The sequence below is a fragment of the Oncorhynchus clarkii genome, chromosome 5 (assembly GCF_045791955.1).
Source record: "Oncorhynchus clarkii lewisi isolate Uvic-CL-2024 chromosome 5, UVic_Ocla_1.0, whole genome shotgun sequence".
In the NCBI taxonomy this organism is placed as follows: Eukaryota; Metazoa; Chordata; class Actinopteri; order Salmoniformes; family Salmonidae; genus Oncorhynchus; species Oncorhynchus clarkii.
The window spans coordinates 89,485,921-89,504,757 of NC_092151.1; the positions used below are offsets into that span (position 1 = coordinate 89,485,921).

General features: G+C 48.1%; 1 protein-coding gene across 1 annotated transcript; it reads left to right on the forward strand.

Moving 5' to 3' along the window:
* The first annotated feature begins 175 nt into the window (after positions 1 to 175).
* On the forward strand, positions 176 to 10,051 carry LOC139409533 (prohibitin 2b). The gene is made up of 10 exons (XM_071154811.1): positions 176 to 284; positions 1,221 to 1,353; positions 1,444 to 1,528; positions 1,656 to 1,735; positions 2,054 to 2,238; positions 3,377 to 3,506; positions 3,723 to 3,826; positions 6,869 to 6,946; positions 7,306 to 7,382; positions 9,219 to 10,051. Exons 1-10 carry the CDS (start codon positions 264 to 266, stop codon positions 9,238 to 9,240), a joined length of 915 nt encoding a protein of 304 aa, XP_071010912.1. The 5' UTR covers positions 176 to 263; the 3' UTR covers positions 9,241 to 10,051.
* The last annotated feature ends 8,786 nt before the right edge of the window (positions 10,052 to 18,837 follow it).

Genomic DNA, 18,837 nt, shown 5'->3' on the forward strand with positions numbered 1-18,837 from the left:
TGCAAGATATTTGTTCTCCTAGGATCCCAAACTTGGCTAGTGTATGAGGCATGGGGCACCTGTATGCAAATTAGAACTAAACATTCATGCATATTTTTGACTAAGCCACTCAACACTTGAATAAACCCGTGGGCAGACTAGCCTAGCCCACCACATGTCAGTTATATCATTTTAGCTGCTGTGAACTTCAAGTCCCAGAAAGCCTTTCGCCTGAATGAGTAAAGTTGTCTGTGACGACCTTGGATATCGACTGCACTGCAAGCATGGCGAATAAAGACCCCAACGTGAGTATTTAAAATAGCTACCAACCATACTTACTATAGACAGGGAATAAATACTTGTTATAGTGTCAGCTTGTAGACGCTGTTTGTATTTCAGACACGTGTGTTATATATTATGACTTACATGCTATGCTTGAGAAGAGATGGAGATAACTAGCACAGGTTAGCTAATAACTAACGTTAGCTAGTTATGGTTAACTGGCTAACTACGCTGGTAGTTAAGACTCATATCCTCTCTGCAATGCTTGACAACTAGCTATCAAATATAGCAAGTATGTATTTCTTTAGATTCCTTTTGGAAGCTAAGGTTTGCCGATGCCAATTTAGCTAAACAGTTCTCTAACCAGCTAGAAACAGGCCAGGTCTCACGTTGCATCAGATGCTAATAAGCTAGCTAACTTAAATGTATTTTGTTAATATTTTCTAGCTAGTTAAACATAGCTAGCTTCTTTCTGAAGTATGGGAAAATATTGGTATTTGGAATAACAGACGAGCCTAGCAGGCAGTTACCAAAATATAACTAGTTAGCAGAACCAACACATTCCAAGTCATTCATTCAATGTCAACACACATGCAGGTAATTTGCCTACCCGTTTCTACGTGGAATACATGGATTTAAGTTCTGCTTGAACGTTAACGTGACTAGTTTACATGCACAGCCATTACTTATTGACCTGCACAATCCAGTTATGTTATAAATGGTCAAGAATATTCGAGGTGAATATGAATGGCAGGCATTGTCCTGGACACAAGTACCCCTCAAGGCCACCAGATGGGGGAGGGGTGTTAAATTGCTGGACCATCACAAGAAGCCCTCCAAATCGCTCAATGTATTACTGGCCTAATAAATGAACAACTGTAGAGGAAGCCATGTAGTCATTTGTGGAAAAAGGGTCTCTGTCAGATGCTTAACATGACGGCCTTGTTCTGTCTTCCCAGCGCTTCCTGACACATCTGCGGGACCTGGCCGGTCGAATGTCTGGTGCGGGGGGCAAGGGAGCAGGGATAGGTCTCAAGCTGCTCATTGGTGCTGGAGCTCTGGCCTATGGCGTCAAAGAGGCTACATTCACGGGTATGCTTAACCTCTGGTAGTGGAATGGGTAACACTTATCACAATCATGAGTGCACCCCTCTAATGTTGTGTGAAATGGTTTGTTCCCAGTGGATGGAGGTCAGAGAGCGATCATCTTCAACAGAATTGGGGGGATGCAGATGGACACAGTTCTGGCTGAGGGACTGCACTTCAGGTACACTGTCGGACTCGGTCTCAGGGGTTTATCATAAAGCCAGGGTCGTCATGTTCGGTAGGCTCCAACTTGCAACAAAACTGAATTCACATGACCATATTGTAACTGAACAGTTTTTGTTCTTCAGGTTACCATGGATCCAGTACCCAATCATCTATGACATCAGAGCCAGACCCAGGAAGATCGCTTCACTAACTGGAAGTAAAGGTACATGATGGCAGAAATGGAGGGATGGACACATGTAGACCAATACATTATGTCCAGCAGATCAGTAAAGATGTGATGTTTTAACCTTTTGTTTAAATAGGCAAGTCCGTTAAGAACATATTCTTATTTACAATGATGGCCGAACCCGGATGACGCTGGGCCAATTGTGCGCCCTCTTATGGGACTCCTAATCACAGCCAGTTGGGATACTGCTGTGTGACTCCTCTCTCTCTCTCCCCGTCTCTCTCTCTCTCCCCGTCTCTCTCTCTCTCCCCGTCTCTCTCTCTCTCCCGGTCTCTCTCTGTTTCCCTTGTGTAGATCTGCAGATGATAAACATTGGGCTGCGTGTGCTGTCTCGTCCCGTGGCCGCCAACCTGCCTGCCATGTACCAGCAGCTGGGGAAAGACTATGACGAGAGAGTACTACCCTCCATTGTCAACGAGGTGCTAAAGAGTGTGGTGGCCAAGTTCAATGCCTCACAGCTCATTACTCAGAGAGCACAGGTACGGCACAGGGACTCGTACACAGGTAGACTACAGTTCATCTCAGAGAGCACAGGTAGACTACAGTTCATCTCAGAGAGCACAGGTAGACTACAGTTCATCTCAGAGAGCACAGGTAGACTACAGTTCATCTCAGAGAGCACAGGTAGACTACAGTTCATCTCAGAGAGCACAGGTAGACTACAGTTCATCTCAGAGAGCACAGGTAGACTACAGTTCATCACAGAGAGCACAGGTACTGCCACACAGGTAGACTACAGTTCATCTGAGAGAGCACAGGTAGACTACAGTTCATCTGAGAGAGCACAGGTAGACTACAGTTCATCTGAGAGAGCACAGGTAGACTACAGTTCATCTGAGAGAGCACAGGTAGACTACAGTTCATCTGGGAGAGCACAGGTAGACTGCAGTTCATCTGAGAGAGCACAGGTAGACTGCAGTTCATCTGAGAGAGCACAGGTAGACTGCAGTTCATCTGAGAGAGCACAGGTAGACTACAGTTCATCACAGAGAGCACAGGTAGACTACAGTTCATCACAGAGAGCACAGGTAGACTACAGTTCATCTGAGAGAGCACAGGTAGACTACAGTTCATCTGAGAGAGCACAGGTAGACTACAGTTCATCTGAGAGAGCACAGGTAGACTACAGTTCATCTGAGAGAGCACAGGTAGACTACAGTTCATCTGAGAGAGCACAGGTAGACTACAGTTCATCACAGAGAGCACAGGTAGACTACAGTTCATCTGAGAGAGCACAGGTAGACTACAGTTCATCTGAGAGAGCACAGGTAGACTACAGTTCATCTGAGAGAGCACAGGTAGACTACAGTTCATCAGAGAGAGCACAGGTAGACTACAGTTCATTTGAGAGAGCACAGGTAGACTACAGTTCATCTGAGAGAGCACAGGTAGACTACAGCTCATCTGAGAGAGCACAGGTACTGCCACACAGGTAGACTACAGCTCATCTCAGAGAGCACAGGAGTGATGGATTATACGGGACCAAGGTTGTGTACTTTGCCGGTCTCTGCTTAAAAAAAATGTACATGCATTAGATTGACACGTGAACTCCTGCATATGTTTAGCCTTTCCCTGAAGGTGTTTTATGAGTCTGCCGTGTTCCTGGGTCTACTGTAGGTGTCCTTGTTGATTCGCCGGGAGCTGTTTGAGAGAGCCAAAGACTTCAACATCATCCTGGACGATGTGGCCATCACAGAGCTGAGCTTCAGCAGGGAGTACACTGCTGCCGTAGAGGCCAAACAAGTTGGTACGTACCCATTGTGGGGTGGGGGGGGGGTATATATGGCTGTCTGTGGATGTGTACTTGCATGTGTTAGGTTGTCTGCATATGTGTGGGGGCGTTCTCAGTACGCTAGTGTGTGTGTGTGTGTGTGTGTGTGTGTGTGTGTGTGTGTGTGTGTGTGTGTGTGTGTGAGTGAGAACATGCGTTGGGTTTTAAAACACAGCCTATGTGTCTTTACAGCCCAACAGGAGGCCCAGAGAGCCCAGTTCTACGTGGAGAAAGCCAAACAGGACCAGAGACAAAAGATTATTCAGGCAGAGGGAGAGGCAGAGGCTGCCAAGATGGTAACACATTAACTTCACTACAATCTGCCAAGATGGTGACACATTAACTTCATTACAATCTGCCAAGATGGTAACACATTAACTTCACCACAACCTGCCAAGATGGTAACACATTAACTTCACTACAATCTGCCAAGATGGTAAAACATTAACTTCACCACAACCTGCCAAGATGGTAACACATTAACTTCACTACAATCTGCCAAGATGGTGACACATTAACTTCACTACAATCTGCCAAGATGGTGACACATTAACTTCACCACAACCTGCCAAGATGGTAACACATTAACTTCACTACAACCTGCCAAGATGGTAACACATTAACTTCACCACAACCTGCCAAGATGGTAACACATTAACTTCACTACAATCTGCCAAGATGGTGACACATTAACTTCACCACAACCTCTAGACAATCTGCTCCCTCTTCCTCACATGACTTCAAAACCAGATTATTCTGGTCTACAATTGTTTTTTTATTGACTTAACGTGGTATATGAATCCCTTTTTTTCTTGTAAACTACGTCACCCAAACTACGTCACAACCCCCCTCATCAACTACATCACCCTGCCTAGACCCACCTGCTCACACCCCCCCTCCTTCAACTACATCACCCCTGCCCAGACCCACCTGCTCACCCCCCCATCTCCAGACCCACCTGCTCACACCCCCCCTCCTTCAACTACATCACCCCTGCCCGGACCCACCTGCTCACACCCCCCCTCATCAACTACATCACCCCTGCCCGGACCCACCTGCTCACACCCCCCCTCATCAACTACATCACCCCTGCCCGGACCCACCTGTTCACACCCCCCCTCATCAACTACATCACCCCTGCCCAGACCCACCTGCTCACCCCCCCATCTCCAGACCCACCTGCTCGCCCCCCCCATCTCCAGACCCACCTGCTCGCCCCCCCATCTCCAGACCCACCTGCTCGCCCCCCCATCTCCAGACCCACCTGCTCGCCCCCCCCATCTCCAGACCCACCTGCTCGCCCCCCCATCTCCAGACCCACCTGCTCGCCCCTCCATCTCCAGACCCACCTGCTCGCCCCCCCATCTCCAGACCCACCTGCTCGCCCCCCCCATCTCCAGACCCACCTGCTCGCCCCCCCCATCTCCAGACCCACCTGCTCGCCCCCCCATCTCCAGACCCACCTGCTCGCCCCCCCATCTCCAGACCCACCTGCTCGCCCCCCCATCTCCAGACCCACCTGCTCGCCCCCCCATCTCCAGACCCACCTGCTCGCCCCCCCATCTCCAGACCCACCTGCTCGCCCCCCCATCTCCAGACCCACCTGCTCGCCCCCCCATCTCCAGACCCACCTGCTCGCCCCCCCATCTCCAGACCCACCTGCTCGCCCCCCCATCTCCAGACCCACCTGCTCGCCCCCCCATCTCCAGACCCACCTGCTCGCCCCCCCATCTCCAGACCCACCTGCTCGCCCCCCCCATCTCCAGACCCACCTGCTCGCCCCCCCATCTCCAGACCCACCTGCTCGCCCCCCCATCTCCAGACCCACCTGCTCGCCCCCCCATCTCCAGACCCACCTGCTCGCCCCCCCATCTCCAGACCCACCTGCTCGCCCCCCCATCTCCAGACCCACCTGCTCGCCCCCCCATCTCCAGACCCACCTGCTCGCCCCCCCATCTCCAGACCCACCTGCTCGCCCCCCCATCTCCAGACCCACCTGCTCGCCCCCCCATCTCCAGACCCACCTGCTCGCCCCCCCATCTCCAGACCCACCTGCTCGCCCCCCCATCTCCAGACCCACCTGCTCGCCCCCCCATCTCCAGACCCACCTGCTCGCCCCCCATCTCCAGACCCACCTGCTCGCCCCCCATCTCCAGACCCACCTGCTCGCCCCCCATCTCCAGACCCACCTGCTCGCCCCCCCATCTCCAGACCCACCTGCTCGCCCCCCCATCTCCAGACCCACCTGCTCGCCCCCCCATCTCCAGACCCACCTGCTCGCCCCCCCATCTCCAGACCCACCTGCTCGCCCCCCCATCTCCAGACCCACCTGCTCGCCCCCCCATCTCCAGACCCACCTGCTCGCCCCCCCATCTCCAGACCCACCTGCTCGCCCCCCCATCTCCAGACCCACCTGCTCGCCCCCCCATCTCCAGACCCACCTGCTCGCCCCCCCATCTCCAGACCCACCTGCTCGCCCCCCCATCTCCAGACCCACCTGCTCGCCCCCCCATCTCCAGACCCACCTGCTCGCCCCCCCATCTCCAGACCCACCTGCTCGCCCCCCCATCTCCAGACCCACCTGCTCGCCCCCCCATCTCCAGACCCACCTGCTCGCCCCCCCATCTCCAGACCCACCTGCTCGCCCCCCCATCTCCAGACCCACCTGCTCGCCCCCCCATCTCCAGACCCACCTGCTCGCCCCCCCCATCTCCAGACCCACCTGCTCGCCCCCCCATCTCCAGACCCACCTGCTCGCCCCCCCATCTCCAGACCCACCTGCTCGCCCCCCCCATCTCCAGACCCACCTGCTCGCCCCCCCATCTCCAGACCCACCTGCTCGCCCCCCCCATCTCCAGACCCACCTGCTCGCCCCCCCATCTCCAGACCCACCTGCTCGCCCCCCCATCTCCAGACCCACCTGCTCGCCCCCCCATCTCCAGACCCACCTGCTCGCCCCCCCATCTCCAGACCCACCTGCTCGCCCCCCCATCTCCAGACCCACCTGCTCGCCCCCCCATCTCCAGACCCACCTGCTCGCCCCCCCCATCTCCAGACCCACCTGCTCGCCCCCCCCATCTCCAGACCCACCTGCGCCCCCCCAATGCAACGATAGAGGACTGGTTGATTTCCACCTAAGTATACGTGTTTTCCCAAGATGATTGACGAGAAAAGTATGGTCCAATCCAACGGGTCTCTCACTGCACCTTCATAAGCCATGTCTTGAAAAATATGCAGACGGACGGATTTAAAAGTACATTTACATTGGAATACTTCTGACACGTGTGAATTTCATGAAGTTTTCCTTCATTATGGCTCTTGTGTGTTTGGTGTTGTAGTTGGGACAAGCAGTGACGAAGAATCCTGGATACCTGAAGCTTCGACGAATCAGAGCTGCCCAGGCCATTGCTAAGACGGTGAGTTGTAATCATGTCCTTGTTCCTGTATAAAGGAATTTGGAGATCAACGGAGTTATTGTCCTCATAACTACTTCATTCATTTATTTAGGAGGAAATTGTTACTCAACTTTTGATCTTATTGTTCCAGTCAGAATGGGGGCATTCATTTTAGCAGCCTGTTCTTGTTGTGGCTGTTTGGTTCTCGTTGCTATGGTAACCCACAGTGCAGTTAGCTGGTTATATCGCTATCTTCCATTATTTTCTGAGGCAATAGGACTGAAGGAGGGTTGTTTACCCTCGTACTATGAGCCGCTACAAAGACTAGCTCTGTGACGCTGTGTTTTCAACGGGGTGTTTTGTCTGTTATGTTGTCTCAGGTGGCAACGTCCCAGAACAAGGTGTACCTGTCCGCCGACAACCTGGTCCTCAACCTTCAAGACGACTCTTTTAACAAGTATGTTTCTCTTAGCTTCACTCTCGCAGCATCATGTCCTCGTCTGGCTTTTGTCCTTCGTTGCATGGCTCACCACCACCCAGATGGTTTGTTGTAGTTGCCTCAAACAGGGTTAGCTCTGACATGAGTGTTCACATCCAGTTTGGCACACTGTGTCGTGCATTACAGGTGCTGGGGGAAATCAATGGCAATATTGGGGAAAAATTACATTCCTTCTCTATCACATTACCTGTGGGAAAAGTAGACAGTCCTTCTATCACATTACCTGTGGGAAAAGTAGACAGTTCTTCTCTATCACATTACCTGTGGGGAAAGTAGACATTCCTTCTATCACATTACCTGTGGGGAAAAGTAGACAGTCCTTCTCTATCACATTACCTGTGGGGAAAGTAGACATTCCTTCTCTATCACATTACCTGTGGGAAAAGTAGACAGCCCTTCTATCACATTACCTGTGGGAAAAGTAGACAGTCCTTCTATCACATTACCTGTGGGGAAAGTAGACAGTCCTTCTATCACATTACCTGTGGGGAAAGTAGACAGTCCTTCTATCACATTACCTGTGGGGAAAGTAGACAGTCCTTCTATCACATTACCTGTGGGGAAAGTAGACAGTCCTTCTATCACATTACCTGTGGGAAAAGTAGACAGTCCTTCTATCACATTACCTGTGGGAAAAGTAGACAGTCCTATCACATTACCTGTGGGAAAAGTAGACAGTCCTTCTATCACATTACCTGTGGGAAAAGTAGACAGTCCTTCTATCACATTACCTGTGGGAAAAGTAGACATTCCTTCTATCACATTACCTGTGGGAAAAGTAGACATTCCTTCTATCACATTACCTGTGGGGAAAAGTAGACATTCCTTCTCTATCACATTACCTGTGGGAAAAGTAGACAGTCCTTCTCTATCACATTACCTGTGGGAAAAGTAGACAGTCCTTCTCTATCACATTACCTGTGGAGAAAGTAGACATTCCTTCTATCACATTACCTGTGGGAAAAGTAGACAGTCCTTCTATCACATTACCTGTGGGAAAAGTAGACATTCCTTCTCTATCACATTACCTGTGGGAAAAGTAGAAATTCCCTAAAGTTGCTCTGGAGTGGCTCTATACTAGCTCAAAGAGAACATGATTTTTAGCAAAACCATTACCGTTATGACTGCTCTTCTCACATTCCCTCCAGTGTGCATGTCGTGTCATTTTCACAGCTTTGACCTATGACCACCAGAGGGTGTTCACTAGGTACTAAAATGGAAGACGACAGGATGAAAACAGGGAAGGACTATCCAACAAGAAACGCTAGTTTTCCTTATAAAACATGAGCATGTTTTGTTACGGTGTGCGCTAAATGAACACAACCCTGGCCTTTGCTCTCCATCTCACTGCTTTGCCTGGTCACTGGAATGAGAATGGCTCTGGTCAGACTGTCTGTGCCACACTGAAGTAATTCTCCTCTTCTCTTAATGCTGCCAAGGATCTTTAGTGTCCGTGTGTAGCGGTTCACAGAAACGGAGACACAGGCCTGGTGCAAAAAACGCCTGTCATTCAAAACTCATATATATCTTAAATTATTATGCAGTTGACAATAATGGCAAGACAAACCATAATGAGATATATTCAGAAACACGTCTGCAACCCTGTCCATCATGTGTTGACATGTTTACTGGAGTTAGTGTCTTGTCAAAGCCTTGAAGAAATGCTGAAATTGCTGTTATGTTTTCCCCTTATGATTGCCTTATTGTGAATCCTCTTTTTGGTTTTTAGGAAAGGACTATAAAGAATACTATGTATCATTAACACGGGCAACCCCCTCTCTGCTTCCGTTTCAGTCTATCACTGGGAAAGAAGTAGGCTTTTGAGAGGCCTTCTAGCATTCCACCGGTCTGAGGCTACATCTACTGCTGTCTGTCCACCTGCCTGTTAATCTGATTGTAACCAAGTGGTTTACCATCTCTCTGAAGAAGACTGTACAGTAAACCTCTGGGACTAGTGGTCTGACATGGCTAGGTGCAGATGGAACCTGCAGGGATGATGTCATAATGGGATTTGGAATCAATAGTGTTTTGTGGAATCAAACCAAATGGCACTGGCCTATAACAACATAATCAGGTGCTTCGTTAACAATAAGCTGTGTATATGATGCTGTAGGAATCCTACTTGTTCTGTCTAATCCCTAGATGTGTTTGTGTACATGTGTTGAGAACAGCAGGACTAGGCTCTTGGGCTGCTTTTAGACAGGCAGCCCAATTCTGATCTTTTTTTTACTTTTTACTGATTGGTCTTTTGATTAATCAGATCAGCTCTGAAAAGGATCTGGTGTGATTGGTCAAAAGACCAATTGGTAGAGCAAATATCTGAATTGGGCTGTTGTTCTAAACTCAGCCTTGGTGCATCAGGTGTGTAATAATGACTTAAGTCCTCTATGGGACTAGCTGCCCTCGTTGTGTTAAATGACGGCCATGTTATTTGATACATGACCATATTATCTGATGCAGCTCTGCTGGGGAAAGGTACTACTCCTCGTGGCGATCAAGGGTCTGCCAAAATGATTCCATCCACTAGTTTGGAGCTGACAAAAAGGCTTTTCCCTTCTAAGTGTTAATACATTGTTCACTGTTGACGTGACTGAAAATAAACAGAGACAGTACGTTTTATTCCAAAATCTTTTTACGTGCTTGTTTTTGGAGGGAAAAAAACACATTATGTAAGAACTATTGCAAAATTGCTTGCTATTGTCCACATTCAGGTTTTCTGAGAAATGAAATGATCCCATGACGGAAACAGACGTATTGGATAACAGTACAGCCTGTTATTGTACTAGGGAGATCTTTAGCTGTACTTCTGCAGTGGCATTAAAGCCACTACATGACTTTCCTTTTACTGGAGTGAATGTGTTGCTGCCGTATCCTCCCCTTGGGAATCGAACATATAAATGCTTGTTGACTTAACACATGCACTGATGTTTAATCCTGGGCTGTGTTCGTTAGGCATAAACAAGAAGGAACATTTTCAAAATGGAAACATGAACGTTCCAAATGCACTGATGTTTAACCCTGGGCTGTGTTCATTAGGCATAAACAAGGAGGAACATTTTCAAAATGGAAACATGAACGTTCCAAATGCACTGATGTTTAATCCTGGGCTGTGTTCATTAGGCATAAACAAGAAGGAACATTTTCAAAATGGAAACATGAATGTTCCAAATGCACAAGTAGCCTACACATGGACTCATTTTTGTCCCGCTTAAATGGTTTTTGCTTTGTGCCTCTGGCCTGTATGACATCAGCCTGTGAATGTGGGTCATATAGTAGGGGTGGGAATTGCCAGGGACCCTCACGATAAGATATGTATTGTTATTCAATACTGTGATTTAAAATATAAATGTTTTATTGCCATTCGATGTTCCCAACCTATTGCTTACTGTATGTCTGCAGAGGGACAAGGGAGCCATGAGAAAATTAGTCAAGTCATGGAAATAAGTGATGAAACCGAATTGGCTTCCTGTTTAAAGAGATGGAGAACAAACTGAAGGAAAAATACTGGAGTTCTGGTCCATGTTCAGCCAACTGGTGAAAAAAACCAAGAGATGGGATCTACAGGGTACTAGGAAAATATCCACACTCTACTTTAGCCACATTTTGGTACATTACAACCTTACTCTAAAATGTATTAAATCGTTTTTTTCCCCCTTCAGTTGACACAACACCCCATAATGAAAAAAGAAACATATTTAGACAAACTCAATCAAATTTATGAAGCCCTTACATCCGCTGATGTGCTGTAAGAAAGCCAGCCTAAAATCCCAAACAGCAAGCAATGCAGGTGTAGAAGCACGGCGGCTAGGAAAAACTCCCTAGAAAGGCCAGAACCTACACAGAGGACCTCTGGAGTTCTGTCAGAGTGACCATCGGGTTCTTGGTCACCTCCCTGACCAAGGCCTTTCTCCCGATTGCTCAGTTTGAGTGGGCAGCCACCTCTAGGAAGAGTCTTGGTGGTTCCAAACTTCTTTCATTTAAGAAAGATTGAGGCCACTGTGTTCTTGTGGACCTTGAACGCTGCAGAAATGTTTTGGTACCCTTCCCCAGATCTGTGCCTCGACACAATCCTGTCTCTGAGCTCTACGGACAATTCCTTCGACCTCATGGCTTGGTTTTTGCTCTGGCATCCACTGTCAACTGTGGGACCTTTTTATAAGGACAGGTGTGTGCCTTTCCCAAAACATGTCCAATCAATTGAATGTACTACAGGTGGACTCCAATCAAGTTGTAAATACAATTTAAGGATGATCAATGGAAACAGGATGCACCTGAGCTCAGTTTCAAGTTTATTTTTATTTTTTCTACCCTATAACATCAGCTTCTGAACCTGGGCCCACTGCTCTTCCCCTGTGGCCTAAATAACATCACTCTATTCATCTATTAATCTGGTTGTGGTTATGTGCCCTCACAGGGAGAGAAGTAATCTATAGTATATTTACTTTATGTTGGATATAAGAAGTTTCCCTTAGGCGCAGAATGCAAAACAAACCTTATATCAGTGGTGGTGGGGGGGTCCTTTTTGATAAAGTACTCCGTTATGACACCGTTAATCCATTCTACTGTCCCTCTAGCAAGATGTAATCACGTACAGATCTCCCATTAGTTTCTTTGTATTTGCATTCTTCAAAGGGCACCAATGAGCTGCTTAAATCGTAAGGAAAAACATGGGAAGTGGTATTTTTGGAAGGGTGTCTGCTTTCGCTCAACATGCTAAAAACGAACTGAACTGAAATAAATCGGAATTTATTTTGTTCTCAAACGACAAGTCCTTGTTCTATGACGTGGTGCAGTTATAATGTGTCCAGTAGTTCCACTTTTTCCCCACCTGATGGCGCCCTTTGCAAAGCTATGGAACTCCTTAAGCCTTGATATAATCTAGGGACACTGCAGAGAAGCCATGGCCGTTATTTGATCAAATCTTATAATGTAATAATTTTCGGGCTTCTATGACATAATTGAACAACGCAGGTTTTTAAGTCCTAACACAGACATGCTGCTGCTGCAGGTATTGTGGATGTGCCGCGAATGATTATGTGGTGTGCAGTCTGTGTGCAATGAAGGTTATGTTTCTACATGTGTGTTTGCCAAGATGCTTGTAGTTTAGAGGTAATGCTCTGTTTAATGTGTTCGTTTTGACCACAGGCAGCACCTGTTCCTGTGTGCTGGCTGCCTGTTCCTGTGTGCTGGCTGCCTGTTCCTGTGCGCTGGCTGCCTGTGTGTTGGCTGCCTGTGTGCTGGCTGCCTGTTCCTGTGCACTGGCTGCCTGTTCCTGTGTGCTGGCTGCCTGTTTGCTGGCTGCCTGTTCCTGTGTGCTGGCTGCCTGTTCCTGTGTGCTGGCTGCCTGTTCCTGTGTGCTGGCTGCCTATTCCTGTGTGCTGGCTGCCTGTTCCTGTTTGCTGGCTGCCTGTTCCTGTGTGCTGGCTGCCTGTGTGCTGGCTGGCTGCCTGTTCCTGTGTCCTGGCTGCCTGTTCCTGTGTGCTGGCTGCCTGTTTGCTGGCTGCCTGTTCCTGTGTGCTGGCTGCCTGTGTGCTGGCTGCCTGTTCCTGTTTGCTGACTGCCTGTTCCAGTTTGCTGGCTGCCTGTTTGCTGGCTGGCTGCCTGTTCCTGTGTCCTGGCTGCCTGTTCCTGTGTGCTGGCTGCCTGTTCCTGTTTGCTGGCTGCCTGTTCCTGTGTGCTGGCTGCCCGTGTGCTGGCTGGCTGCCTGTTCCTGTGTCCTGGCTTGCCTGTTCCTGTGTGCTGGCTGCCTGTTTGCTAGCTGGCTGCCTGTTCCTGTGTCCTGGCTGCCTGTTCCTGTGTGCTGGCTGCCTGTTCCTGTGTGCTGGCTGCTTGTTCCTGTATCCTGGCTGCCTGTTCCTGTTTGCTGGCTGCCTGTTTGCTGGCTGCCTGTTCCTGTGTGCTGGCTGCTTGTTCCTGTGTCCTGGCTGCCTGTTCCTGTTTGCTGGCTGCCTGTTTGCTAGCTGGCTGCCTGTTCCTGTGTCCTGGCTGTCTGTTCCTGTGTGCTGGCTGCCTGTTTGCTGGCTGCCTGTTCCTGTGTGCTGGCTGCCTGTTTGCTGGCTGCCTGTTCCTGTTTGCTGGCTGCCTGTTCCTGTGTGCTGGCTGGCTGCCTGTTCCTGTGTGCTGGCTGCCTGTGTGCTGGCTGGCTGGCTGCCTGTTCCTGTGTCCTGGCTGCCTGTTCCTGTTTGCTGGCTGCCTGTTCCTGTGAGTAGACTACTATTACAGACAGTTCTGAATATGCATCTTTCTCTTACTCTCTCTCCCTCCCCTTCTTGACTCCCTATCCCCTCCCCCTCTCTCTCCCTCCCCTTCTTGACTCCCTATCCCCTCCACCTCTCTCTCCCTCCCCTTCTTAACTCCCTATCCCCTCCCCCTCTCTCTCCCTCCCCTTCTTGACTCCCTATCCCCTCCACCTCTCTCTCCCTCCCCTTCTTGACTCCCTATCCCCTCCCCCTCTATCTCCCTCCCCTTCTTCACTCCCATTCCCTCTCCTGCTCTCTCCCTCCCCCTTTCTCTATCTCCCTCCCCCTCCCCCCTCTTTCACTCTCTTCCTGTCCCCGTTCCTGTTCATTCGCTCACTCAGAGCAGGGGGGGAGGGGGGGGGCAGCAGCTTACTGCTCAGCTGGTGTGTTTCCATAGAAACACTGACCTCACGCTGTGACAGGCGATCTGGGCCGGTTGCCATGGTGATCTGCTGTGACATCAAACCTGAGCCTCTAGTTGCCATGATACCACACCTACCGGCTCAGCAGCAGCTATTTCAGTCCTAGTCTTTGAGCCTTATTACAATGTTCCAGTTTTTACACAGCGCCATATTGTGTTCTGTGTTGTCATTCTGTCCTTGTCTGTGTGTGCAGCAGAGTGCAGTAGCCTACATGCAGGAAAATATCGTGTTCTCATTCTGTCCTTGTCTGCGTGTGCAGTAGCCTACATGCAGGAAAAGATCTGTGTTCTGACAGTGGTTGCCCGTCTCTCATTTATAGGTGTACGTACTATGTACGACCACAGTCACGCAGATGTAATGGGAATATACAATCACTGTCTGGACTGTATCCCCATTACATCAGCTACTGACTGCTGGAGCGTCTGTGTGTCTGGTAGAGCGAATGAGGGTAAGTGTGTGTGTGTGTGTGTGTGTGTGTGTGTGTGTGTGTGTGTGTGCATAGCATCTGGTTGTCTATGGCTGAGGGTAAATGTGTGTGTGTGTGTGTGTGTGTGTGTGTGTGTGTGTGTGTGTATGGCATAGCATCTGGTTGTCTATGGCTGAGGGTAAATGTGCTGTGTGTGTGTGTGTGTGCGTGCGTGTGCACGCTTACACTGCATCTGTGCTCAGTGTCATTGAGAGGGCTGCACAGGGCTCCAAGGACACACAGGATTATCAGCTCTGAGGGTAATCCGGAGATGCTGCTAGCTTTACATTAGCATCTGTGTACTCTCTTTAGCCTCTGTGTGTGTGTGTGTGTGTGCGTGTGCAGACACATGCTTCCGTCCGTCTCTCTACTATATACTCAGCACTGTCATTAAGCTCCACTGTTCTCTGGTCAGTTTTACCATTCAGAGTTTTTCTCCATATGAACACATGTATTTCGTGTTTTATTTACTAGGCCACACAGCAGGTAGGAACCTTAAATACTGATCTGCTCTATCATGTGGCCCATTTTGATCCTGTGTTTTCATAGATTTACTAGACGTTTAGTAATTGCTCATTATAAAGATTTGGGTATCCAGGGACCTGTATTAAGGGCATTATGACATTAGTACCAAAATGTGTGTACTCACACTGGGGTAAGTCGCTCTGGATAAGAGTGTCTGCTAAATGATTCAAATGTAATGTGTGTGTTTGTGGTGAGTGCCTATGTTCTCCTGAGTGTTGTGTGTGTGTTCCCAAAAAAATGACTGTGTGCTTTTGTAAAATTGTGTGGTGCGTTTGTGTTATTTTTTTTGCAGTCTCCACGGAGTACAGTAATCACCTCCGGTGCAGCCAGCCTCTTTGTCTGTCATCACTGCCTGTCTGTCTGTCATCACTGCCTGTCTGTCTGTCATCACTGCCTGTCTGTCTGTCATCACTGCCTGTCTGTCTGTCATCACTGCCTGTCTGTCTGTCATCACTGCCTGTCTGTCTGTCATCACTGCCTGTCTGTCTGTCATCACTGCCTCTCTGTCTGTCATCACTGCCTGTCTGTCTGTCATCACTGCCTGTCTGTCTGTCATCACTGCCTGTCTGTCTGTCATCACTGCCTGTCTGTCTGTCATCACTGCCTGTCTGTCTGTCATCACTGCCTGTCTGTCTGTCATCACTGCCTGTCTGTCTGTCATCACTGCCTGTCTGTCTGTCATCACTGCCTGTCTGTCTGTCATCACTGCCTCTCTGTCTGTCATCACTGCCTGTCTGTCTGTCATCACTGCCTCTCTGTCTGTCATCACTGCCTGTCTGTCTGTCATCACTGCCTCTCTGTCTGTCATCACTCATGCACTGCAGCACATCTCTGTTTTTCAACCAGGTGGTCAGGCAGAGGCATGGGTCTTGTTCCTTAGTGTGTGAGTGAGCAAGCTAGAGGCTAGAGATTAACCTGCTTTCTGAGCGTGCAGGTCATTATGGTAAATTAGGTTTCATTACGGATGGTGCTGGCCTGGCTGCTGACTGGCGAGTTTGTTCAGTTCCTTACTCCCTCACGTGGTCCGTCCCAGCATCCCAGGGTCACCTCGCAGCATCTGGTTTCAACCTGGTTCTCCCCCCTAGTGTATCTGATAACTGAGAAAGACAATTAGGGTCGTTCTGGGAATAGGGTGCCTAACCTAGTATGTGACAGATTTGAGTAGGTTTAGTTAGATCAATCCACAATAAAGGATCTGGCAACATTCTCCCAAGTTGCGTGTTCAGAGCTCTGTGTGTGAGCAGCCCAACCTCTCTGTCTGCTCTGCTGTTTTGATAAACCACTGCATCCTGTTCTACCTAGGAGGAAGTGTGCCCCAGGTACATATCTAGCCACAACCATGCCTGTCAGAACAGCCTTCATTTCCATAAATACGATTGTGCTGCATATGTCGGTTCAGTAGGGAACTGACTTTTTAAAACCACAATGCCTATAAGCAGAGATCAAATTGAACCACCTCTTTCCTGTGTGTTCTCCTAAACTACAGGACCTCACTGTGAATTCTACTGTGACTCAAACAGACACCCTGCAGGAAACATTAAGGGATAGTCCTCACAATAGAGGTATTTTTGTACAGAGCTGAAAGAAGCAGGCTAAATTAGGACTTGTGTACCACAGGACAACTGGTGTAACAAGAGCAGGGTAGTATTTTAACGGTCTAAGGCACTGCATCTCAGTGCTAGAGGCCTCACTACAGACCCGGGTTAGATTCTAGGCTATATCACAACCGGGCCTGTGATTGGGAGTCCCATAGGGCAGCGCACAATTGGTCCAGCGTCGTTAGGATTTCGCCGGTGTAGGCCGTCATTGTAAATAATATTTTGGTTCTTAAAACCTCTTTAGGCTAGGTGGCAGTATTTTGATGTTTGGATAAAAATGTGCCCAAAGTAAACTGCCTATTTCTCAGGCCCAGAAGCTAGAATATGCAAATTGGCAAATTAGGATAGAAAACACTCTAAAGTTTCCAAAACTGTCAAAATATTGTCTGTGAGTATAACAGAACTGATATGTAAGGCGAAAACCTGAGGGAAATCCATCCAGGAAGTGCTGTTTTTCTGAAACTACTCTTTTCCATTGCAAGCCTATCCTCCATTTAAAGGGATATCAACCAGATTCCTTTCCCTATGGCTTCCACAAGGTGTGAACAGTCTTTAGACATAGTTTCAGGCTTTTATTCTGAAAAATGAGCGAGAATGATCGCATCGCGTCAGTGGATAGCCAGATGTCCTCAGAGTTGTGCATGCTCGCTCGCCGGGAGCGAGACCTTTTCTTTCTCTGTTCTATTGAAAAGGCTACCGTCCTGTTTAAATATTATCGATTATTTATTGTAAAAACAACCTGAGGGTTGATTATAAAAAACGTTTGACATGTTTCTACGCACTTTACGGATACTATTTGGAATTTTCGTCTGCCCTTCGTGACCGTATGAGCCTGTGGATTACTGAACAAAATGCGCCAACCAAATGGAGGTTTTTGGATATAAAGAGAATCTTTATCGAACAAAACTAACATTTATTGTGTAACTGGGAGTCTCATGAGTGCAAACATACAAAGATCATCAAAGGTAAGTGATTCATTTTATTGCTTTTGTGACTTTTCGTGACCCATCTACTTTGCTGCTAGCTGTATGTAATGTTTTGTCTGCTGAGAGTTGTTCTCAGATAATCGCATGGTTTGCTTTCACCGTAAAACCTTTTTGAAATCTGACACGCCGGCTGGATTAACAACAAGTTAAGCTGTGTTTTGGTGTATTGCACTTGTGATTTCATGAAAATTTAATATTTTTAGTAATTTAATTTGAATTTGGCGCTCTGCAATTCACCGGATGTAGACGAAAATGATCCCGCTAAAGGGATCTGAGCGGCAAGAGGTTTTTAACTGACTTGCCTAGTTAAATTAAAGGTTAAATTTAATCATATTAAATAAATAAATCTGTGAGTGTAAAGTTAACCTTAAGTCTGCTTTCAAATGTGATTATTCTGTTTGAAAAATCTGCCATATTTACTTTGTAACAGTTCCACGGGTTTCTCAGATCACTGTTTTAGCTTGAGTTCTCTGTATTCAATGGGCACGAAGTCTACCTCCATTAAACCAACTGCCAAGAGACTCTGTTGATACAGACTTCAATTATGAGCTGCATTCAAGATACTTTGTTGTCGTCGATATTGTTATGCTTTCATTATAGTAATGAAAAAAATGTGCCCTGGGAATATTTATTTGGGGGGGGGAGTTTACTCTTCGTGGTCTATGCGAATCTGAAATGCATCCTGAAGAAAGAATGACGCAAAAGGCTGAAGGAGATGAGAGTGGCTGTGTGATACCCTTTCCAATTACCTTTGTTTGAAATGAGTGTCACCATTAAAACTTATGTTCCTTGCTGAGAATGCTAAGAGGCCGCGTGGTGACGTTGCCCCTACACTCTGATCTAATGTCAGTTTTTATTTTGTCTCCCTTGTGGTTAAGGTTAGGGACTGGACAGGATAAGCTGATCCTAGATCTGTGCTTAAGGGCAGGAGTGAACAGCTTGGTCGTGAGGTTGCAGTATATCATTTGAACTGAAGAGGGCTGCAGGGTACATTTGTTCCTGTCTATCGTTTAGATAGGAACAAGAAGAGGGATAAAAGACTCAGTGCTTAAATGGTTACCTTCTACGGTCACATCAAAGGTTACCTTCTACGGTCACATCAAAGGTCACATCAAAGGTTACCTTCTACGGTCACATCAAAGGTTATCTTCTACGGTCACATCAAAGGTCACATCAA